The sequence below is a fragment of the Dicentrarchus labrax genome, unplaced genomic scaffold (assembly GCF_905237075.1).
Source record: "Dicentrarchus labrax unplaced genomic scaffold, dlabrax2021, whole genome shotgun sequence".
NCBI classification, from domain to species: domain Eukaryota; kingdom Metazoa; phylum Chordata; class Actinopteri; family Moronidae; genus Dicentrarchus; species Dicentrarchus labrax.
In genome coordinates this window covers 17624375-17649791 of record NW_026136723.1, presented here as the reverse complement: position 1 = coordinate 17649791, position 25417 = coordinate 17624375, and the positions used below count along the sequence as shown (strand labels likewise).

General features: G+C 38.2%; 2 protein-coding genes and 1 long non-coding RNA gene across 10 annotated transcripts in view; 2 read left to right on the top strand and 1 right to left on the bottom strand.

Annotated features, from left to right (window-relative positions):
* Nucleotides 1-20373, top strand: part of LOC127357755 (uncharacterized) — a 63992-nt gene extending 43619 nt beyond the window's left edge. The window contains exons 2-3 of the long non-coding RNA XR_007882307.1: nucleotides 13841-13955; nucleotides 19389-20373. This is a non-coding gene — a long non-coding RNA (uncharacterized LOC127357755). The remainder of the gene's footprint in view (nucleotides 1-13840; nucleotides 13956-19388) is intronic.
* Nucleotides 1133-4171, top strand: LOC127357754 (relaxin-3 receptor 1-like). Its single transcript, XM_051390172.1, has 2 exons — nucleotides 1133-1265; nucleotides 2443-4171. The coding sequence occupies exon 2, from the start codon at nucleotides 2584-2586 to the stop codon at nucleotides 3760-3762; it is 1179 nt and encodes a 392-aa protein (XP_051246132.1). The 5' UTR covers nucleotides 1133-1265; nucleotides 2443-2583; the 3' UTR covers nucleotides 3763-4171.
* Nucleotides 6922-25417, bottom strand: part of LOC127357752 (ras/Rap GTPase-activating protein SynGAP-like) — a 39948-nt gene continuing 21452 nt past the window's right edge. For 6 of the 8 annotated variants that reach the window (XM_051390170.1, XM_051390162.1, XM_051390163.1 and 3 more), the window contains 11 exons: nucleotides 24748-24892; nucleotides 23975-24211; nucleotides 22935-23136; nucleotides 22405-22595; nucleotides 20828-21032; nucleotides 19415-19993; nucleotides 16133-16654; nucleotides 15781-15942; nucleotides 15064-15275; nucleotides 12922-12994; nucleotides 6922-11337 (listed from right to left, as the gene is read on the bottom strand). In XM_051390170.1, the coding sequence (XP_051246130.1) occupies nucleotides 11299-11337; nucleotides 12922-12994; nucleotides 15064-15275; nucleotides 15781-15942; nucleotides 16133-16654; nucleotides 19415-19993; nucleotides 20828-21032; nucleotides 22405-22595; nucleotides 22935-23136; nucleotides 23975-24211; nucleotides 24748-24892 (2567 nt within the window). In that variant the 3' untranslated portion in view covers nucleotides 6922-11298. Of the gene's footprint in view, nucleotides 11338-12921; nucleotides 12995-14544; nucleotides 14629-15063; nucleotides 15276-15780; nucleotides 15943-16132; nucleotides 16655-19414; nucleotides 19994-20827; nucleotides 21033-22404; nucleotides 22596-22934; nucleotides 23137-23974; nucleotides 24212-24747; nucleotides 24893-25417 lie in introns of those variants that run through there. The other 2 variants (XM_051390168.1, XM_051390169.1) reach the window with 2 other exon arrangements.

Genomic DNA, 25417 nt, shown 5'->3' with positions numbered 1-25417 from the left:
TTCTTTCCACTATCAACGATTTATAATGAAGAGTCATCTCTGCGGCTCAATCTAATCTTGAAGCAATGCCCCAGATATAAATAGAAAAAAACAAAAACAAATTGGCTTTGCTACAATTATATTTTCTGTCACAGTCTTGTCATTTTTTCACCTGTAAGGTCCAAGTGCCTTTAACACCACCATTAATATTTAAAGCACATTGTTACTTGCAGCTTCTGTGCGAACCCTCAGAGAGGCTTTTTAACCCTTTAGCTGTTTACTCTGCAGAAAGAATAGTCTTATGTGCCTTATTTAATTAACGCAGAGGCAAAGAATAGTAAGTAAGAGAAGTGTAAATGTAGTAATGACATTTGTTTACCAGATCCTGAACTGGTCAATGAGTTTTTGAGCAATGTTATAAATAATTATATAAATATAAGCAGGGTTGGTTGAACAAGAAAAATTTGGATTTTCAGTTGAAAAAGATGACAACAGGAGTAAAAACAAAAACAAACTAGACAAATGCCCAAAATTGCTAATTTTGTATTAATTCATACATGCAGCACTTTTTCAAAATGATTTCCAAATAGCTAAGATCACAGACCAAAATATTTGCTCCTACAATAACTGTAATAAAGTGTTTTTTAAGCCTGCCTCTGAATCAAGATCTGCATCAAAATACACAAGCATGCTGATTAATAGAAGTCCTAATTTTTGGAGAATATCTGCTTATCCTGCTTTGAGTAGATGAGTACTTTTAAGTGTATCATGCCTTCAAGAGTTGTGACAGCTAATGTTTACAAGGGAAAGGAAAACTGTAGAATGGAAAAAAAACAATGGTCGTATTAGATTATCAATCAAATGGGGTTAAAATTGGAATACATGAAGGAGAATCTAAGAAAAAGAAGAACAAAAGATATCTTGGGGTTCAGGGTTCAACACTTAGGATGCAAAATTATTTTGTATCTTCACTAAAAATGTTATCTTTCCTGCTAAATTGGACCAACAGTGGTTATTTCTCTTTTGGGTAGTTGCCGCTTTAATGGGGTTAGTTGTTGTTTCCATTGTAATCGCTTTTATTTTATGTGTTTCAGTAGTGTCATTACTGGTGATTTCTAGTCAGAATGAAAAATATGATGGGGTGGAGCATAAATTCAGGGTGGGTGACATCCACATTGTTGTTGTTGTCCGCCTTGGAAGTAATTCCATGTTGTGCAGCAGAGCTGTTGGCTACAAGAAGACTAACTGTTGAAAGCTGGAAGTTTACCACATCCTATGAGATTCAGGTGAGATTTTCTTCCACATATACCTGTGAATGTATGAATAGAAATTTGAAAGCGTTAAAATTGAATCACCAGCCCAATAAAAGAGCTTAAACTCGCACATTTATATCTGTTGGAGCTGTCTGTAACTTTAGAGTAAAAGTTAAAAAGTTTTTAGATTTGTCTGATTACACTGTATCGGTCTCAAGGTTAGAAATAAATGGAAACTTTTTTTTAGCTCTGAAACGAAGAAATAGCCCTGAACTACAGCATCTGGCCCATTGTGCTTGAAAATGTTTTATTTGGAGTCAACAGCCTCAGATCAGATTCAGATTTATACCCAGTTTTGATTAAGAAATGTAATTGCATGCATAATTAAGAAAATAATGGAAGAATTAACCAAATAATTCTTTCATCACTGTTGAATAAACACATTTTAAACCTAATTTCTATTCTGTAACCTTCACCAGTCTTTTGCACAAATGCAGGAACTCCACTGCAAGTTTAGGGATGTTAAATGTACAGTAAATATTAATTTAAACAGTTAAATATCAATTTACAATTTGCCAAAGGTGCTTAAAATGACTCTGAAAGACTTCCTTGTGACTCCCAAGATCTGAGGAGAAATTACATAAATTATCTGATCATTTCTTGTAAAAATAGACCATTTATAGAGCAAGGAGTGAACAAAAAACATCCATATCTTACAATGCATATTCTTTTTCCCCCAAATGCCAATCATGTAATCTGCAAAAAAGATTTTTATTATTTCGTATTGGATCTAAAACTCAAATTTTCTAAAGTTTATGTGCTATGTTTTACTAAATGAGGAATGACATGGTTGTTTACTCAACTTTTGAAAAGTATAACAAATCAAACATTTTTCTGTTTCTATAAATATCAATACATTGAATACTTACCAACACACCTAATTGTGGTAGGCAATGAACTTGTATAGATTATAATGGATAAAAAATGACCCTGGACAACTTCTGACAGGATTTTCCACTTTAACGAGTGAAATTAGTTTTATCACTTCATCTTTGTATTCATATTTCCTCCCAGAGAAGTTTGATTCTCTAAGATCTAAATTGGATTATGTGTGGGTAACACTTGAGTGTAATTTGTTTATCTGACAGGGATAATGTACTTATTAACTGCAGCGCCTATTATGTAATAATCATTTCCTCTTTCCTTGCAGGGATAGATGACTGTCAGCTAATAAACAGACAACCAGAACTTACATTTTTAGTTCATTATTAGCACAAGGAGGATAGGCGGAAACAGGTCAAATAATAGCTGGACAACCTTAACCCTTAACAGGATTGTTCAGGGTAGCAACATGTCAGACTCAAAGAGACTTGAGTTCTTCAGCAATATCCTGAACTGCAGTGTAGGCTCACCCTGTTATAACTCCCACCTGATCTTTCACAACACGAGTATAGACAGCGGGCTGGAGATTCTCGATGACGGATCCCCCTGGCTGAGAATACTCATCTCTGTGGTGTACTTTGTTGTGGCTACAGCTGGAGTGTTGGGGAACTTGTTGGTGATGTTCCTGCTGTATTCCACTCACACCATCACCACGGGCACCATCAATTTCTTTGTGTTCAACTTAGCTTTGGCTCACTTGCTGTTCTCCCTGGCCTTGCCATTTTGGGCCATAGACATTGCTCTGGACTACAGCTGGCCTTTTGGCCTGGCCACATGCAAAGCCGTGTCATTACTCACAGGGCTCAATGTCTTTGCGAGCTGCTTTTTCCTGACAGCTATGAGTGTGACCCGGTACTGCTATGTGGCCACTGCTCTCAAACCCAGTGCCTCCCTGTGCAGTAGATCTTGCACTTCTCCAGTGGCCACAGCTTTCATCTGGACTGCAGCGCTCATAGCTGCAGCACCCCGAGGTGTGTTTGCTGACCTGACACATGTGGGCAACGACACAGCATGCCTGCTTAGATTTCCAGATGGTACAGCCTGGCTTGGAATAAACCAGCTCCTGCGAGTGGTGCTGGGATTTCTACTGCCCTACGCCACCATCACCCTCTCCTACCTGCTTCTGATGCGCTTCCTTTGCCGGCATAAACTGAAGGGCAGCAACTCTCTGCGAAAAGCTGACATTTCGAAGTCTGTGGCGGTGGTGGTGCTTTCATTCTGCGCCTGCTGGTTCCCGTACAATATCCTCACACTTTGGAGTGTCCTGGTCCAACTCGACATCGTTGATATCAGCCCCTCGTTCTACTTGGCTCAGACATACTTTTTCCCTCTGGCCAACTGCTTGGCTTTCACCAGCAGCTGCTTCAACCCTGTCATCTATTGCCTGGTGAGAAAAGAATACCGTGTGGCTCTCCACAATGTGCTCTTCAAGTTGAGCTTGGCCATCATGTCCAAGATGCCTTATGGCATTAATTCTGAGGAGGGGTCGGGACAAGCTGGGCAGCTGGCCATTCCACTCAATACCATGTACAGCCAAACTGACACAAGGAGTTATGCACCTCTGTCAGCACTTCCAACAGTTGTGTAAAGCCACAACACAATGATCGAACTCTTGACACAATACTTTAGTGTAACAAGTTTTTAATGTGATCTTTTCCTCTAAGGATGCACAGTATATATTTGAGATGTGTAATGAATAAGCTGCATCTTAAACACACCTAAGCTTTTGTGGGTCTATTTTACAGTTGTATCTGTCTGAATGGGCTGCACGACTTTAGTCTCATTCAGTGAAGGCATAATACAAGTTTCAACTTCAGTTCTTTTACTAATTCACTACAAATTTGATGTCCCTTCTATTCGTTTTCTTCTCAGTCTTCTTACTATTGTTGTATTATTATCATGAATTATTATACAATAGTAAGCTATTGTACAGATGTTTACTGGTGCAGTTTGGAACAATTAACATTCCTGTACTCTAGGTCTGGATTGTGGTTGTCTTGTCCAGGTGTGAACTCATTTTTGTCATTTGTTTGAATAGAAATAAATAAATAAAATTGTTCCTAACTTGCACTTTTTACTGGTTATTGTGTTTTTTTATATGTAACCCAGTCCCATAAAAAGTTTGCACCATATAATGTGCAGTGAACATGCTGTAAATTCTTAAAAAGAAAATCTGTTGTCTAGACTTTTTGTGACTATATTGTCTTTCTTGCTCTCTGGTGTTGGACACCGGCTGCAACAAGTCAATAGCTTATTATATTCTTATGAATGGAACTGTAGTTTCTGAAACATTAAAGGACCAGTGTGTAGGATTTAGTAGCATCTTACTGTGTCACAAGACTGTCGAAAAAGGCCCTATCTAGAGCCAGTGTTGTCCATTCTGGGCTACTGGAGAAACATGCGGTCCTCCAAAATGTTACACACTGGACCTTTTAATGGGCTTAAAAGCTTGAAATTGATTGGAGTTTACAGCTTCCTTTGTGTGAAAGTTTGCAGAAATAAGGCATCAAAGTGTGCTGTATAATAGCAAGTATCTAACCCCAGTCTTACTACAAAGTATAATAATATTGAATAAAAAATATATCTATATTCACGTCAAAAGTGACATTATCTATTACTACCAAATTTACCATAACATTACACCCAAATTGTTGGCCACAGTTTTAACAATATAATCATATATCACAATAAACCCCTTGAGATGTACCATTCAGTCTCAAGGGTTTCCATACTATTTTGATAAATGTTTTGGCAAGCGCAACTTATTTTGTAGCAATATAGGAAATAAGACTGTCAGGTTAAAGACTTACTATGTAAAAATTATGTATTGCTGCAGCCTTGTGTATTTTTACAGAAAATATGTTTCAAATCAAAAAAATTGTCACTATAAACAGTCTGAAATGAATCATTTAACATCAAAATTTACAAATACTGTATGACCAGTATTATGGAAAATCTTCATCTGCTGCTTAATCTGCCTGAACACCACAAGATGGTGTCCTTGATCAACTTTAAAAATGGATCCCACTTGCTTTAACATGGATACACATCCATCAGAGTTGTCATTTTTAATCCCATTATAAATCAATGCACTGGATTACTGGATTATTCTTATATATGTATTGAGATTTAGTACAAAAACCACTCTGACCTTTATCTAAATTACATCTTAATCTTAAAATGCGTCAGTAAACTCTCTAGTCACTGAAGGCATCCTGAAGAATGGCCATCAAAAAATCTTTTTGCTATTTATAATGATTTTTTCTGGATTTGCAAATGACTTTAACTTGGGAAACATAATTACTTATCCATGTCCGTCTTAGACAGCGGATAGAATCAATTGAAGAAACCAGAATTCATAAATTCACAGATACTGCACTGACATTTTCAAGATAGAAACACAGCAGAAACCAAAATGTAAAGCAGGTTTATGGCAGTTGACTAAGCATAAATACATTACAAGCATACATGGCTCATCAGAGTAGTGTGATAGTGACTGAGAAGAAATGGAAGGAGCTGTGAAAGTGATTCTTGCAGTGTGTCAGGCAGGTGGTTGTCTGCAGTCCTCTGGCATCATGCAGATCTCTGATGGAGAGCTGCTGACATCCCACTATCCACTCAGCCGCTCAAATGACACAAGCGTACTAAGAAAGGTTGTGATGAGTGACACAGGTGGATAGACAATGATGATGGCGTATCTTGACTAGATTGGATCATCTCTTAGAGCTGTAGAGGCTAGCAGAAGTCAATCATCATGTTGAGACAGCACTAAAATCAGCAGATTGTGCATACTGGGGAGAGTTCGACTGTGGCGATCGCCGTTGTTATCGATATGAAGCAAGTAGAGACTGGGGTAGACAGACATGTGACAGATTGGGCCTGAGGCGAGGCCCCACCTTGAGCTGGATGAGGGTGGTTTGCAGGGGCTTCAGGATTATTGTGGTGAATATTAAACTGAAATCCTGAAAGAGTTGTTTTGTATTTTTCACTGGTTCTTTTTATTTTGCTTTTAAATTCAGTTTAGTTCCAGTTAGCTTCCAGAGTGGGTTTGCTTGTTGCTTATTGTTAAAAAAAAAAGTTTCAGTATTATTTTATAATATGGGGGTATATGTCAGGGGCAAAAGTTCAGAATAGATATTACAAAAAAATACAATATGATATAATTTCACTTAGTTTCAGTTTTTTTCTAAAGTCTAATTAATATTTTAATCACGTAGCCTAACTAAAATGTTTTTTCACATCTAGTTTTTTTTTTTAGGTAACTATAAAAACCGTTATTCTAGTACAAAATTGAGAGCCGATAATATGGGAATCAAATGTGTCAAATTTGCCAGATTTTATTTGACATAAATAATTATTAATTTATTTTTTTGGGCACTTGGGGGCAGAACAAACTGAAAACACAACATCTGGTATTTTATCAAGTTGATATGGTTAACGTGTTGGCACAAACACTGAACTGTTCACACATCCAGCAATCGAGATGTGCACCTTACACCTCCTCCACAATGATTGACAGACTGAGGATGTTGTGAGGCTGTTTCTATAAGATTTATACAATACAGTATGTATTTATAAAAATCTTCAATCCAAAGAACACTGACAGACTTCACTTTCCTGTCTTCAAAGCATTTAATATAAAGCTAATGCTTATGTATCTCAGTGTAACCAAATGTAACCTTATTATTCAAATTTGTAAAATTGCTTAAATAGCCAAACTAAATACTTAAAATAAAAGATCTTCAAATAGGGATTTATTAGTTTATTTAAATCACTCGGAAAAATCACCTGAAAAATGAATACATTCCCTTTGTTCAAACAAAACAAATCATATCAATCAAGTATACTTACACTAATAATAATAATTACAAGCGCAATCATACCTACAATAACTACCATTTTAAATAAAACTACCAACATTAAACATCCACCATACAACATCAGGGGACTGGAGGGTATGGCTTATCCATGGGGCATGGCTTATTTCAAAAGAAATGTCAAGTAAATTAAGGTATTACATCCAGTAGGCCCAATTCAAGTCATAAATCCCACCAACTATATATTTGTGACACAGTAGATCAATTGTGCAGAATAGTAGCTGCCAAGAAAAATACTTTGTTTCATTCCAAAATGCTATACATCCATTTTTAGAAACATAAATATGTTGATAGATGTTAAATACCCTTATTCAAAATATACAAGATATCTCATTTCATTTATTAGGTCCTGCTTTAGCTGCAGATATTCTCCCCTTGGGTCAACAAAGGTTCATACATCCTCTAAAATGTCATGATTCTGTAAACATAAAGCACTTCTTCAGCAGTAACTTGAATAATATTCCTCACCAAGTTTTATTACACGGGAGCATTTGTCACGTTTTTCATTTGGACCATTAAACGCAACTCTTGTTCCCTTTTATGTAACAGATAATACAAGAGGAGGTGTAAATTAAAACTATTTATATGGATGAGACGAGGGCCAGGAACCGACCGAAATGAAAGCACAGCAGTTGTCTTAGCAGACCCCTCATTTAATGTGCTTTTTGAGTTGTGTTTAGCTTTAATGGTCACTCAGAAGATTACATTTCAATACTTTTTGTGCATTTGGCATTGAAGATATCAAAAGTTCTCGTTAGCAATTTCCTGTGTTCCACCTGAGAGTCTGACGAATACCTGGAACACTATCAATCTCATCCTGTAATTGAAAAAGAGATTTGTATGAATGTAATGGTAACGGCACTTAAATACAACAGGACAAACTTTAAAAATGGCCCTGTGATGACAAAAGTTATATATAAGAAATCCTAAAAACACCAATGAACAAGCAACGAAAACGTAAGCCTGACTTTGCATTTGGTTAGAAAGAAACTTTTTGTTAGCGCTGTGTCTTAAATAAATGGCGGTTTTCTAGCCATTTATTATCTAACATCAAAGTATCCTCTCGGGTTGTGGCGTGAAGCAGAATAAGGTTCCTTAATTCCAACAGAGAAGGGAGATGTGGGCACAATTTCAGAGGTAGCACACTGTACCACTGCAGCTAATACAGAGAGAGTTTCAAGAATACATGGGTATATCATATATTTTTATGTCTTTATAAACATTTTTCAGATTATGGATTGCAGCTTCTCATACAATGAAAACAGAAGTGCAGTATAACATTTCAAAATACTGTATTGCAATGCAGGCCAAATAAATAAACGCATATTTCAAAAAGAAGATTACTTAAAACTGCAATCCAGTATTGTTGAAAGCACCACTGCTATTTTGGTTACACAAACGTAGGTGAGATATTTTAAGAATTTGTCTATTATTCCACAGAACAGAAATGTGCTATGCTGGGAATTTATACAGCTCTCATCCCATGAACGCAGTCACACCATAGCACTGTAGTATCTGGATTGCAGCATTAAGAGTTAATAATATAAGAATCAGTTTTTACCACAAGTTCAACATGCCTGAAGGCCTACCCTTGATTTGAATACATTTTACATATAAGAATAAATATACATTAAGCTATTTTATACATTTCTGGTAACATAAACGTATAACTTTGTATCATTGATATTTATCTTGAAAGAAATTTTCTTTTTAAAGGCAAGAGGTTAAGATAAATTATATCAACCATGAAATTTGTAATATAAATGATTCTGACTAACATACAGAGTTAACCAACACACTGCTTATTAATTCATCACCTGACTACAAAAAAAAGGACATTTAATATACAAAGTTTACAAGTTTTTTTGTATTGGCATTGTTATTTTGGGCCCTGTGGCACAGACTGTAAGGCAGTCAGTTCCTATGCACATATACTACATATCCCTGCTTGGAAACTCTTTATTGGTCTGTTGTTTTCCTCTTTTTGTTAGTCTGCGATTTCTGTTCATCTCTCTCAGTACTTTCATGTTGTATAATGCAAAAGGCTGAATGCCACTCTCTTCTGTAAAAAACGTTAGAGTCAGCAGGTTGGATAAAAAAAAAGATGCCTTTCCGATGAGAAAGCCATGTCAAAGGTTTTTTTTGTACATTAGAATAATATCTGACAACAAATCGACCTACTCGTCCTCGCATTTAAAAAGCACATGCAGAACTGTTGCACATCTATGCTTCAGAAACATTAAACACAACAGATGAGTAATTCACTACTTGCTATAATATGATTTGTTTTTAGTTGCACATAATGTTTATAATCATAGTTATTAAAATGTATTCATACAGCACTTTTCAAACCAATGTTACAAAGTGCTGTACAACCAAACGTGAAAAGGCTAAATAAAGATAAATAATGAAAAGGGCAGACTTTTCAGTTTGATTCATTACTTTTGAGGCTTGGTTAGTTTCATCTGGCTTTAGACCAGAGGGAGGGGGCACTCCAGTGATTTAAGTATTGCGTTTTCATTAAGTTGGAGCCCTAAAAAAATTGTCAAAATCAAAGCAGCTGAGGCCGAGATACACGCACTCTTAAACCCCATTTACACCTGCAATTAACATGCGATTGATGTCCTTTCTAGATAAGGGAAATACACATGTAAATGCAAAGTTTAAATGCACATAGAATGCACTGTGATCAAAACATAGGCAGACCGACCAGACCGCGTCTGTGGGGGGGGGGGGTCAGCCTCGCATTGTGATCTCATCTCAACAAAGAAAAAAATGATCCTAACTCCGACTCTCCCTGCCACGTAAGCTGCTTGCCAGAAACTTCAAGTATTAGCAGCAGCTTGCAAGTCTTTCCTTGCAAAATGTGATTTTAGAAATGAATGACACTTCACAATGTCCATGGCATTGTTTCCGTTGGCATGGGATGCACCATGTTTGTTTGCCTGACTCATTTGCATAATGAGATGTGGAGGTTAAATGCAAAGGCCTATAGATCAGATACCACTGTTCGGATACAGTTTACATGCTAATAAAAGGTGTAAATAGGGCCTTTTGTCCCTGGCATGGGTCAAGATCTAAAATTGTGGATCCAACATTTCTCATAAATAACACAGACTTTGTGTTATACATTTGGAGTCTGAGCCCAAGCTGAGATATTATTTTCTCAGACTTGACTAGGCTTCTCCACAGCCCCAGAAGACATTATAAAACTGTTTTCACTATGTGCTGCGTAAAATCAGTGCAATGCCCCTTTTAGATTCTATATTTTCACATGACTCTTTATGTCTATAATATTTATGAAGCACTTTGTCTCACTGTTTTGAAATGTCATATATATTCTTTATTATGATTAATATTATTATTACAAAGTGAACAAAACACATTATAATCTCAGAGTATTTTTGTAAGTATTTCCATTATTAAATAGATTTAATAGCTTTAAGAAATACTTCTTTTATACACTGAAAGTCAAAGAGACTTTCTGGCTTTACACTGTAAGCCGAAGGAAAACGTAACCAGAGAAGATTTCGATTGTATTTAAAGCAGTTAGTTGATTGTAGGATTTGTTTGGCATCTGTTCAGGTGGGATGGCTGTACTATAAAGGATGCAAAAATTATAGTGATAACTACCTTTTGTAAGTAAGAATAGCTTTGCAGTGAGAATATGATACTAAATGATTTAATCAGAATCAAATAGTAATATAGGTCTTTGCTTGGGCCCTGTATCCGAGGATCATAGATGGCAAATGGTTTAACAACACGCTTGTTGTTTGTCACAGGCGTCACCATGAGGGGGAGATTGTGCTTGTTAAAAGCCTTTTCTACATTATGTCTGCAGCCGGTTAACTAAGAAGCGAGTGCTGCTTGTAGCGGGGACAATCATGAATCCCTCTTCATCCCCAGTGTTTTACACATCTCTTCTCACTTCTTCTGATTAAATAAAGAAACTCATTAGGTTCAGTATTGCCATTGTTGTGGCATTGGCTTATATTTCAGTCATAATGTGCAGAAGATTCGCTGCACACATTGGTCCTCACGCTAAACTGATTGTCAAGTTCTGGTTCAGGCAAAGTTTGAATATGTGCAAAGTTGTTGTTTTTTAAGAACATTGTGAGATGAAGCCTCCAGTGGTCCTGCCGGATTCACTGCAGAGCTTATCTTCATGGGTTTTTGTAGGATGGTCTGAATCGGTCTTCTTACACCCGAGTGACCATCATGAACTCTGGTCACTTTGGAATTGACAGTCAGGATCCTGGGTGGCCACCATAGCCCTGGTTGATAGACTGAAGGGAGAGAAAACGGGTTAAATTACAACTTTACGACAACCCTTATGTCCATTTTCAGTTTCATGAGGGCGCAAGTTTAAAAGAATAGTTAGACATTTTGAAAAAGAAGTTTATTTACTTTCTTGCAGAGAGTTGGATGAGGAGATCACTCTCCAAAACGCCACTCTCATGTCTGTAAGGTAAATATATAGCTGGAGCTGTTAGCTTAGCATAAAGAATGGAAACAAGGGGAAATGACTAGCTTCACTCTGTCCAAAGGTAACATAATCTGCCTACCAATACCCCCTAAAGCTAAGTCATTCACACAGTATATCTTGTTTTCTTAATCTGTTAAAAAAAAAAAAGGCAATGTGCTATTTTATGGGTGTGATCCGAAGGCAACCAAAACTTACTGCTCCTGGTCAAGAAATAGTCCAGCACTAAACCTTTGCACCTAACTTTGGACTGTGCCAGGCTAGCTGTTTCCCTCCATTTCCAGTCTTTGTACTAAGATAAGTTAACCGGCTGCTGGCTCAGAGAAGAGAGTGGTATCAATTTTCTTATTTAAGTCTCGGCAGAAAAGCAAATAGACATATTTCCCAAAATGTCAAACTATTTGTTAAATCTAAATTCTCCTTTGCTGTCTTTGGGAGAAGTATGTTCACACACAGTGATTTAATAGACTCTCGCAATCTGAAGGAATAGCATTTCTCAACATTTACTTGGGCATCTTGAACGGGACTCCAGTAACTAAAACTAATTCAATATCATGAGAGTGTTGTTTTTATAGCTATAACTATAATCTGAGCCAAAATGGACGGCTTGCAAACGAAACTCTGCAGCCCAATTTAGAAATCTATTTTAACCACGCACTTATATTTGTTTAAGAAGTCTGGTGTAAAAAAACAAATTACAATCTCACAACAACCCAGTGGAGAAACACTTCTATATACGGTCTGAGTTTTTCAAAAGACAACTTTGTCTATTTGCTCTTGATATTGAGTGCTAAAAGAAGGTGACAGTGTATTTTAAGGATAGCAAATGTCATTTCTCCTGAGCTATTCCGGCATAAACACGGCGCATACACACAGACACACACACACACAGCCTCTTCACCTGCGTCACAATCCAGCCCACATGGTGCATTCACGAAGCTGCAGCCCTGAAGAATTACTGTGACGCTGCTGATGAGTCACAGTGAAGGTTTTTTTAATGATGAATGCGTTCTGCGGTATAATAATCTTTTTTTTGTAAGTAATATTCCATTCCAATGTTGACGACTTGCTATTCCTTCACAGGGACAAACTAGATTAAACTCTGCACAAAAATGTAAGCTCTATCCAGCTCTTGATTTTTAGGATCAGCATTGTTTTCATTCTCCCCTCAGGCATGTGCAGTAAATGGTGAAATGTTATTTCAGATGTGATATAAGCGTACTTTTTGAAAGATGGGAATAGGTGAAGTGCATGACAGCCGCAAACTTTTCCCCTGCACTGGCTTTGGCAAATGCTTTGGATATGATGTAAGAATGATGCAAACTGTTTTAGGACATGACTGGTTTAGCAAATAGGGATGATAAAAGACGTAGACACAGGCACAAACCTGGTCTGTGAGGATTCGAGGCTTAATATCAGGAATGGCACCCCCTCTCAGCTCATCTTCCACAGCCATGAGTCTGACAACAGGGAAATAGAAACAAACATACCGGTTGACAAAAATAGAATTATGAAGCCGGTGTTCTTCGAATTTACTGTAGGATTATGTGGCCATATGATGATATTAAGGTCTGGACATGTTTCTGGGTACATTCAGCTATCCTCAGAGCTTCCTGAAGCTGAATCCAAACTGCATTCAGAACAATTCAAGCAGTTCAAATTCAGCTGTTCAGATACAGAACTTGTGAAATGATAGTGTGCGGATAGTTAAGTGTGCACCCATCTGCTGTATCTGTATTCAGAGGTGATGTTTAACTTCACCGAAGGAGGCTATTCTACCAAATGAGATGTGAGATCTGTATACTCCAGTTATACAAAATAAGCATTTCATTGGGTAGGAATCCAACTTTCTTCCATGAAACATTTCCTTCAAGTACAGGTAGCTACAGTTAAAATGAGTCTGATTTGGTTTCTTCTGTCCTTGTGATCAAGTTACTGAAATAAAATATAACAAAACAAAAACAACTGATACTTAACCACATGAAGTGTTTCACATTAAGTATGAGCCTAATGGGTATGATTTTTGGTATTAGTTGTGATATTTAAATGAGCTACATATAAAGCAATTGTTCAACATTTTGGGAAATACACTTATTTGCTTTCTTTCTGAGAGTTGGATTAGAAGATCGATACCACTCTTTACTGTATGTCTGTGCCTTAAAGGTACCCTGTGGAGTTTTCTATTTCGTGATCTACTTGCATTGGCACAATATTCATGTTTCCATCCAAATGTAATGCAAATTTAAAGAAAATCTGAAAAAAAAATTGACGTGCGTTTCCATCCACTACTGTTTTGCCAATTTTAGGGGTTGGGTGCATCGAGACAAACAGATGCGGGCACTGATTCTCCAGTCGCGTGCCAATGAACCACCGCAGAAGAAGACGCAAGTCTCATGCTTCATGTACGTCATTATTTATTGGGTAAGTCTGTTTCGATTACACATTTGTCTTTTATTTATACACCAACCAAGCGTAAAAAATATTTAATGATATTTTGAGTTTTTTATTTAAATTTTCTGAGTTTCCACATGGGTTTTGTGTGCAAATTGAAAATGTGCATAGAAACAGGTGAATGGAAATGCACATAATGATGCTCATGCATAGACTTGGGTAACATGATACAAATGAATGTGTTTGTTTATAGGGTACCTTTTAAGTATGGAGCTAAAACCAGGAGGTGATTAGCTTACCTTGGCATAAAGACTATGAGCACTTCTAAACATGTTGTACATCATTTTTTAATCCATACAAAATACAAATGTTATTTTTTTATTTGGACACAGCTAGGCTAGCTGTCTTTATGCTAAGCTATGCTAATTGGCTCCTGGCTCCAGCACAGATACAAGAGTGGTATCTATCTTCTCATTTAACTCTCAGCAAGAAAGAAAATAAGCATTTTGACGAAAATTTTGAACTATTTCTTTAAAAATGGATACATATGACATCATGCAAGTTGAATGTCAGTGGAAAACTTCAACTTTTACTTACTTTACTCATATTTTGTGAATCAGATTTTGTGAAGGTCTTAAAGTGTAGGAAAGATTAGCATTTGATACTTCCTCCTTCACTAAGCACAGATGTTGTCCTCTGAGTACTACAACAGACCAAAAACATTTCTTTTATGGAGGCAATTAAAAACAAGGAAAGCTGGTAATCATTTTAACCACCTTTACTTGGCATACATTTCGACTTTAGGGAAGGTTTGTTTAACTGCTTTTATGAATTTGTTTGTTGTAGCACTCAAACATTTGCTTTTACACGAATGTGAGCAGCAGTAACACACTGTCTAGAATGGTAAATGCACGCTTTCTCGTTCATCACACTCATTATACAGCTGGACATAATCATGATATAGGGCATACATTAAAAAAATATTGTGGATCTTAAGCTTAACAGCTTGTTTTATGATTATTATTTAATAACTTATTAGCAACTCTTGTGAGACAAATTTGATGCAATTGAGAAAGCCAAGCAGTAACTGGCACAGCTTCATTTCTGCCAGCTCGAGTTCAACCTCAACACTAATCACCTGCTGATGATGCCTTTGATTTGAGAGTCCTTCTCCAATTGCTGCTGCTTTAGGCGGCGCTCGCTGTCTTCCAGGCGGTTCTGATACTGCTGAAGGATTTTGCTTGTCTGCTGTTCCTGCGACATAAGCCTATGCTCGTATTCTTCAAGCTTGCGATGAGACATCTTCAGCCTCTCTTTCAAGGAATGTATCTCTTCTTCATATTCTTTTACCTGAAATAAAAATAAAGTCATTTCACCTGTGCCGTCACTGGTATATAGAAATGTTCCCGAATGATGAGTGGTTTTATCAATATAGACTCTGTAGTACAACTCTCCTGCTATGCTATGCCCTTTTATGTAAGTGGGATAGATTGCACCCGTAGTGCTGCCATGTGATGTGTATTCACCCTACAAGTTAAAAATACAGTTTTTCAACAGGAAAATGTTTTTTAAAATGACAGTTTTAGGCTTGTGGTAAAAAAATATGATGAAGCAGTGCCATTCTCCTGTTACTATCCAAAGAAACATTAGTTATTATGTGATAGGTTACTGTTACAGGGGCTAATTTAAGCTTCACTTTTAATAGTGTGACATATTTTCACTGCAACCATTTTCACTCACATACTTCAATCTGACGTGGCAAAAATACTTACGTGCTTTTTATATTTCCTAGAACAATGTTAAGTATTCAGAGGAAGCAAGAGAGTTTACTGGCAGAGGGAAAAAAAATGCTGACCCTCTCTAGTCGTGATTCATCCATGCTCTTGGAGTACTCTTTCAGCTGGCCCTCGCGGTCCGGCCGCAGGCTCTCGATGTCGGCAGAGAGATGAGGCATGTTGGACACCCAGGCGACTGTCCGTTCATTGAGGGCTGGGGTGTTCAGTGTTGACTGAGAGCCCTGAAACAACACCACAGGTCAGTCATGCTTGAATTAATGTCTTCACATTAGAAATGCCTTGATATTTGAATCACATAAAATGAACTATCTATAGGTGGACTGCATGAGCTCAATTTGGTCTTTCTACTTTGCCTACTACTAAATATTTTTGCTATACAGTTTTATATTTAAGGATTGTAATTAAATTGACCTGTTTATTGCCTGGTTTGAGCAGATGCTGCTGTGGCGGCTGCAGTTGTGACTGTTGGGACTTCTTGGTGTTTTTTGTGGGCGTGTCTGTTGACCCCTCTGCAGCAGCTGGTGGGCCCTGGTTCTCTTTGGCGGAGCTGGTCTGGTATGGGAGCCCGGGAGCTGGACTGTCCGTCACCGACAGCTGTGCGTCCTGTTGTTGCTGCTGTTGTTGCTGTTGCTGCTGCTGTTGTTGTTGCTGCTGTTGCTGCGGCTGCTGAGTTTGGCGCTGTTTCGGCTGACTGCCACTGAAGTTTGTGTCAGAGGAGTCGAGGAGGAGGTTTCTGCTCTGTGGGCGAACCTTTGGAGGTGTGGCGGTGTTTGGAGTGTTAATGGACCGCTGTGACTTGAGGTGCTGTGGGGCGATGGATGTCTGGCGCACAGGGTGAACTGTAGTAGGCGGTGTGGCCAAAGAGGCGGGCGTGCCCGTCCCGGTGGCTGTCTGAGATACGACTCCCATCAGGTGCTGCTGCTGCAGAGACTCCTGAGAGGATGACAGACAAAGAAGTTGTCATGTTTACTGTGTAGAATTTGAAAATAGAAGATCCAATAAGAAACAAAGACAGCAGTGTACATGGCTACCCACCAAAGAGTTGAACCAGGGATATCAAAAGACACGTAAAAGTATGTTCTATGAAATAGAATATAAAGGGTAAAACTGAATAAAACAACATTTGAATTCCAGTGTAGTAACACAATAGTCCCAAATCAAATTGAATAAAAGCCAGAGGCAAACAGGAAAGTTTTGATATAAAAGAAGTTGGAGCGGACCTCGGGCTTTCTGGGTTTGTTCCAGATATGTGGTGCATTAAACTGAATGCTCATGTTTTGTTTTGACTCTGGGGACAGTAAGCAGACCTGTCCCAGTTGACTTGGGAGGTATGGATGGTCAGAAATGTGTTTTGGCCCTAAACCATTTAGTACTGGATGGATGGATGGATGGATGGATGGATGGATGGATGGATGGATGGATCACTGTCCTGACACACCATCTGCATTAATGAACAGGAGGCTTGTGATGTTTGTTCCATTAAGGCCCACGCAGCAGGACAGAAATAGCTCAAGACTAAATGACTGTATCGTTAAACACTTTAATTTTACACAGACATGCTGTAGTAAACTTATCAGTGAGATAGATCAGCTGTCCCTGTGCAAAATATCCTGTCATACTTTCATTAAAAGCTGTTAAAGAAAATACAAGAATCCTACTGAACTCCATCAAACAAGTGACAGTTTAATTAAAGTTTATAATGTGGGTTCCCATGTGAGTTATAACAAGTTTGATACTAATTGTATATATATTAATTATATATGTATAAAAAGAAAGTTCTCCATAGTTGATCAGCTTTTACTGGAAATGCTCAAACCTGGGTTTCGAGTATAGACTCTCAAACACTGTTCTACCGATCCACAGTACACAGAGTTAAAGTATGTATAATATAATGATATGTGTAGTATCAACAGTTATGACACTCTTTTCTGCCCTGTCGACCCACAGCTAGTTTCCAGCCCTGTTGAAACGAGGCCACAAAGCATGATTGATGTCAAGCACCCTACACAGTTCTGCGGGGCAGACCAGTGAACGATCCTGCTGTCTGTAGCGTAACAAGTGTCCCTCAAAAGTGCCCTTACATTACTGTTAGATTTGCATATTCTGCTGCTCATGAGAGGGCCATTTTGTAAACATTTCCTATTGTGTTTTGATGCGAGCTTTACTTTGCAATACAGTGAAAACTAAAGTACAAGCAGAAAACTAACGCACTGCAAGGGCTAATTGGAATCATGATCTGACTTCATGCACACATTTTTTGTTGCGCAATCGAGGTGTTAAAATAACACTAAGAATAAATGACAAGGGTCCAAGTTTGTTGGGCAACTTGGCTTGAAATGGGGAAAAAACCATCCAGGTCTTTTTAGGAAAACTGAGAAAATGTATTCTTGGCTGTAACTGTCCTCATCACAACATTAGCAGATCCAGTGGTGATAATACTGTGTTTGTATTGAATTTGAGTGATTGCTGTAAAAAAAACTAAGGGCCAAAAACCAGAAGATCCACGGATATGTACGACATATGAGAGAAGAATTGGTCCCAAAAAGTAGTTTTTTTCTTAAAGCAGTAAATTAGATATTCACATTATTATGTAACTTCTATTTGAAGGATAACTACAGATGAATCTTGATGTTGTGTCTGGCATTCACACTGTATACCAATTTGGAGTCACACAAAAAGTATGAAACTTCAACTGCAACTGTCTTAAACTATAAAAATTATGTTTTCAAATTCTTCTTAAGTGGAGGATATTACCACAGTATTACAAAATGTACAGTTCATGTTCATGTACACCGTATATTAGGGGCCACAAGTTAAATCTACTGCAGTCTAATATAACAGCCCTAAAATAATCCTACCTCACGAAGGTTTAATTGTTCAGGTTTTGTTGTTTTAGAGAGGCCTTGATTCGACTATCAGATTTTGTTTTTAGAGGCTACACTTTCATTATTCGGAGAGGTGTTTCTATTATTTAGCCTTGTCACTGATATAAATATGGTGGACAAAATAATAGAAACACCTGTCAGTATAATTGAATACAATTAACTATCAACTGAGTGTATGCTGTGACAGGTCTGACAGCCAACCAGCAATGGTAACAGACAGTGTCTAGAAATAAACCCACAACAGGCTGTCCGATTCGAAGATCTACAATGTGACAGTGATCATTTTAAACATTAGATAGATCAGAGGTCACTGCTACGGATGCAAGTGAACAAAACAGACTGAACTGAATAGCAGTCTGTGAGTTTATGGACAAGCTAACAAGCTCTCCACCTGGTGGTGGTCTTTAAAATACAATACCACTCTAGCTGCTCAGCTAGTAGTATAAATATGACCAGTTTCTGTCCTGATGGAAGTGGTCTCTTACAGGTTAAATACTAATTAATTTGCGTTTAACCATAAGAGTTAATTATAGATTCAGATACAGAAGAGTGTTGTTGCATGCATAAATGTAATTGTAGTTAAGGATCCTTTTATACTATAGGAGCCACCTGTATTCAGTTGATAAAATAATAAATATATCACAGGTCTTGTTTCCTATATTTATTGTATATATAAGATTTATTTGTGAAACATAAGAAGATAAATCTTTTAGGCAAATGTTAAAAAATGCTGAATATCATTACTGTGCTTACATAAAACTGTCTTTCTGTTATATTTTAAGTGTGCAGATAAGTGAGAGATTCCTACCTGCACCTGCAGTGACAGCTGGTGCCAGGCGTAGTCATTGCTCTGATTCTGCCGGGTGAAATCATCGCTGTAACTGTGTGAGTGGACAATGCTGGGCTGCACCAGACTGCTCTGTGACCGCAGGCCAGACAAGTCTTCACTGCGGGAGAAAGCATTGTTGCCAAAGGCAGGCTGATAGTCGTGGTGGCCGTTCTCAGGCTCAGGGGCAAGTAGGAGAGGAGGGGGATGAGGCTGAGACTGAGCCGGGGAGTTCTGGGCAGCCAGATGGAATAGCGGGTTCTGGAAAGACAGGGGGAAGTGCATGGCCGCTGCTGCCTGCTGCTGTTGTTGAGATATGGATTCAGTGGGCCCCCCTATGTGGCCCATCTGGCTCAGCCTCAAACCGGAGCCCGCTGAGCCCGCTGGCATATGTCCTCCCATGCGAAGAGGACCGCAGAGGTTCCCGAAGCTGTGGCCCAGGCCAGCAATAGAGGCCTGAGAGGAGGTGAGCATGTCTCCCACAGAGTTCAGGTTGGAAATGCTGTTCATACGGGAGTCCTGAAGGTCCATCATGGACACACTTTTATTCACACTATGGACCTGAGAGACACAACAAAAACATTTATTCTAGCTTTATTCTGGACTGGATTTATATACAAAAACATTGTTCAGAAAATACACTCAACTCCATTTCTGAATGTACAGTAAATACGTGTATTTTTAGTTTTAAATTGAATTCAGGCACATTTAACTGTCATATCTAGTTATATTTATGCCTTTAGACAGCTAAATGCCTTTACATAGTTATGCTAGACCAAAGTCTCACTCCTCTGTGTATTGTTTTGTTCCACTTTAGCTCCCCTTGATTTTTCTTTAAAAATCTCTTTTTATTGCCTTGTTTTTCTTTTATGTCTTGTTTTAATGCCTTTTTATGTCTTATGTAAAGTACTGCACAAATAAACTTGCCTTGCTGGATTCTAGTAAGTAATTCATTCAATGCATAAAGACACTGACTTAATGTCATTTTAAATGTATGTTTTTTGGGGCGGGAAATCTTACATTGCAACCAAATTTCATCTAATCAAACTGAAAGTCAGACTTGAAAACGGCTTTGATTATTAAATAATCAGTAATAATCAGTTATTATGATCTCTTGTTAAATCATAATCTACTCTCAAAAGAAATCATCTTCTTATTGAAATTCACAAAGAATGTCTTAAGTGCTCAAGTGGATAATGATGTGATAATATATCAGTCACATAATGTTGTTTAATTTTCTAATGTAAATACGCTAGTAATTTGTTTATGGTATTTTATAAAAATGTGTGCACTGATGCTTACAGAGAAAGCTTAAAAAGCTGCAGAATTAAGACACAAATCAGCAAACAGAACCAGAGTGAAATGGAACAGTTTCATGACTATTTTACATCGTACCTTTGGATCTGGTTCGGTGATGTCCGAGCTGCTTGTGCAGTATGCGGGGCTGGATCGGGCCAGCGGTGGGCGGGTCACGTAGAACACCTCCCTTGAAGAGCGGAGGTCTCGTTCTGCGTGACGCCTCATGTTCAAATTAGATGAGAGGGATTCTACAGCGGAGACTCCCGTCGTAGGGGAGGGCAGGCGAGAGATGTCTATTGAACTGCACATACACAACAGGAAGAGGTGTTATTAAGCGCTATGATGGGTTTATTAACGTTGTCTTATATGTATTGTATACATGATTCTATGTTGCATTAGTCCATTGAATTGTAAACAACGTACATGGGCCGTATGGAAGGAAATCAAAGTGTAAGCACAGGACAGGTGGCCCCAAATGATAAATGTTGCCTTCTCTCCCACCTACTGTTTTATCTTTTTATTTCATCAGAATGTGTTTTTTTTCTCATTTCCCAATTATCTCACAACCCACCAGATTCATCCTGTGTCACCTTGTGGGGGTCCTGACCCAGGTTGGAAACCAGTACCCTGTATGGGTGACTAGGATGCCCATGTCACACATACTGTTTTATGTATTTTACCAAAAAGGTCAGAAAATGTAAATTTAGATGATGGAATGTAAAATAAATAGATACATTAATAATGCAAAAAACAATGAAACGGTAGCATGACTCCTTTGCTATTCTCATTTCATAATAAAACGTGTGAAGAAACCAAAGTATTCTGCACGCTGTAAATAATTTATTCTCACAGTCAAGAGTTTTTGATCCTGTCTACAAGCTTTTACGGTATGCAAGAACTACACGTTTTTCTTATGTAACTGTTGCATAATGAAACATGTGGAAACCCTGAGAGGAGAAGGCGTGACTCCAACCTGTCAGTCACTCGTACCCTGACACGTCTGGGGTTAGAGCTACGAGGAACGGCAGGTGTGTGGATGGTTTGAATTTCCAGACGTTTGATCTCTGTCCTCTGACACCTGCCTGCAGCAGATTTCAGTCATTCCCATTCAATTCCATATTTATTTGTTCCAACAGACTAGTTCTTGGGAGGAGGGATTTATAATAGTAAACACAAAATAGGTGCAGTGGATTCCTCTGATATTACCACTGTTTTTCTCTACTTAAAGAGTTCTTATTTAAACAGTTAGGCTGTAATGAGAGCAACTGTCTCTTGACAGTAGCAGAGTGCTGAAATGAATTAAAACACAGAGGAAAGAGGTTTGGGCAAGAGAGTCTGGGAACAGATGGTGCTGGCAATTACTGATTGATAAAATACTTAAAAAGCCTGAAGAGCTGCATTATCATTAGGGGCTCTTAGAAACTAACCAGTGTTTTGTTTTGAGCCGCTGAATTCTCACTTATTGAGTACGAAACTGTAACTCCTGATGTGCAATAGGTGCACATTTGCAATCGTGGCCATTCGCTTTGTCTCAATAAAGTTCAAATGCAAAAGCATAGCCCGCCTTGGCACACAGTCCACAGGAGCACACTCTTTGAGGACATGCAAATCCAATTTCATGTGTAAGAACGATAACGACAAAAATACATAACAAAGGAAAGCATTAAAGATACCTGTTTAAGTCACGCATCATAAGGCTTTGGAAGTCAGACGACATGAGACGATTGAAAGATGGCCGTGAAAAGAGTCTGTCCTTCGGTCTGTCTGGCTGGTGATTTGTAGGCATGTGGAGCTGTGGGTTCCTCAGGGCGACGCTGATGTCATTCAGCAGCCGTGGTAGGGGGCCGAGTTTGAGGATGGCGTCCTGCAGCATGGAAAAGTTTCCAAAATTAAGAAAATCCAAACCTCAAATGACTTATACCAGGGGGTTCACAACCTTTTTTACACTAGGGACCATTTTACTTTAGCATAAAATATTTATAACTTTCATTAGGATACAACTACAGTACAATTTCAACAAATTCACAGTGCGAGCACTTCAGTTAAATATTAAAGCATTAATTCCACCTCAGTTTTAATTGAGTGAAAATAATATTTATCTTGTGTCTGCAGAACCTTATTTTACAATTCTCGACTCTCTACATTCTTTAGTTACAGATATCATAGTAAATATTTAATTCAGTATTCCAGTTAGTCCACCTACCTTGCTAAGCTGGCCCATGACTTCCCACAGTAAGCTGTGCAACATGGACAATTCTCTGCCGAGGTCAATGTAGCCCTCGAACCCTCCAGCGTTTCCACCAGTCTCCATGTTGGAAATCTCGTAGAGAAACTGCTGCATGGAGCCCCACTCCATCTCCAGGAACTCGTTCATGAAATACATGTATTCCTCCTTGGGTCCAAATCTGCAGACGCAATAATGACAGGATAGAAACATACTCAGTGCAAGTGGAATCATCTCATTGTTTAAAATTCAAGTGTGTTACAATTCAGGTATTTGGACAGTGATTGCCTTTTTTTTGTTGCTGTTCTGTACTTTTGATGTCCTGCACATATATTAATTTTGAGTGTAAAGAAGTATGACAACAGTGATATCTTGGTTTTCATCATAGTTGTGACTTAGACCAATACCCATCACCCTAACTGTTTACGTATGAGCACAACAGAGAATGATTAGAAACCTTGATGAGTTGTCTACATGCTGCAATATCCTGGTTTTCTGTCAGAGAGTGCTACAGCTAGCATATCTGGTTTCTCAAAACCAAGGTAACGGGCATATCCAGATTGTTATTGTCCTAACTGGGACACTAATGCACATGTAAACACACTCCCTGGGACTTAAGGAACAGTAGTTTGACCAATTATTGCTAACTGCCAGAAGTATTACATGTCTGATCATTTGAGTATTTTAACCAATGGTCCTCAAATGTAGTGTCTATAAAATTGCCACCAAACTTTTGATACCTTAATTATAGGTGCCAGAATTGTTTTAATATTCTAAAAAATGTGAACAGAGTGAAGGTGAGAACAAATGTGTCGCAGCTGAAAGCCTTGGAGCTCACCGTGGGTGAGTAACAGTTTATACCCTTACAGTCAAAACTGCAAGTCTCTATTTCCGTGATGTTACTCTGTGACATGCATCCCACCTCGCACAAGCGTCATCGTCCACGAATCTAAAAATGAACTGAATCAATTTAATGTCGTAGCTTGTGTAAGAGGACAAGTGATGACAGACAGACTCACTTGCTGAAGCTGGCCAGGTTCTGCATCACTTTGGCTATGAGTGTGAGCGTGCGGGACGTGCGTTCGGCGGGGTACTCCTGCATTAGGTTGAACAGTGAGGGGGACATGATGGCTGGGCACATGAAGCGAAGAAACAAAGAGGAGCTGATGAGGCTGTCGGCGAGATCCTCTCTTCCACGCTCAGCACATCTGGCTCTCCACGAGGCAAAAACTTCCTTCAGCTCCCGGGGAAATATGCTGAAACAAGAGGATGATTTTATTGCCCATTGTCAAAGCGAACAGCAGGATAAAAATCCAGCAGCCCCTGAGGAATTCAGCAAGGTCAGGAGACAAAAACATACGGAAAATTACTGGACTGGACTGCTCAGGATGGAGGATTTATGTTTATGAAACCATACTGGAAATGGTCTTGGCGATGATGATTTTACAAATTATATAAGTGGGAAAAAACAAACAAACAAAAAATGATGTTCTAATTTAGTTTAAATATCAGAGTTGCAAAAAGAAAGCTTTTATATTGTTGTTACTATGGAGACAAATGGAGGCCAGATGTTTTGTCAACTGGAAAGACAAAATTGTAAATATAAAGCTAAAATTTAAAGCCTGATAAAATGTTTGTTTTCTTTTTTCTTTTCCTAATCTACACCCTATATTAAAATGGATGCCAGACGGAGAGTTGCATTGAGCAGGCTGTTATAGGCACCAATCAGTGGATATACAGAGCAGATACTGTCACATAGTTCTTACAGGTGCATAAATGGAAAAAAACTGACCAGAGAGAGTTGATAATCTTGCAGAGTAACAGCTCACAACACATGCGAAGGTTGGCTTGATGGTCAGCGAGCACTGATGGCGGGACACGCATGGGATCCACCTCACAGTTCTCCTCAGACTCATATAAGGCTCGAATGAAGTCGCCTGCAATTTGAGAATCACAGTGTCATTATGTTTCCCAAAATGCACCAATTAACAGTATGCTAAATAAAGGAGGAGGAGGAGGAAGTCATTATCAAAACACAAAAATATAAATGTAAAATATACAGGATTTGTAATAAATGGGATGAAACATGAAGAATGATTGGTATACAGTACACTGGATTGTGTGCATTAGGAAAAACCTTAAAACAGCTAATCTAAATAAAACTATTATTTCTCTACCATTGTATGAGAAAATAAAAGAATAAATTAGCATTTTATGTTGTGACACAAAAATGTTATTAAAGCACAAATTCTGTTTGTTGATGTGACATTTAGACAGTTCTTTCTGTTCTGTCAGTTCTAATATTTCCAAAGATGCTGCTACCACAATGAATAAGAATAATGTTGGAAAATGTCACAAATATATCACAAATGTAGATCAAACTATCTCAAAATTGCACTGGAACGCTGGAATTTAGCCAAGGGAGACACACTTACATCAAAACAATTGACACGGTTTGAGCT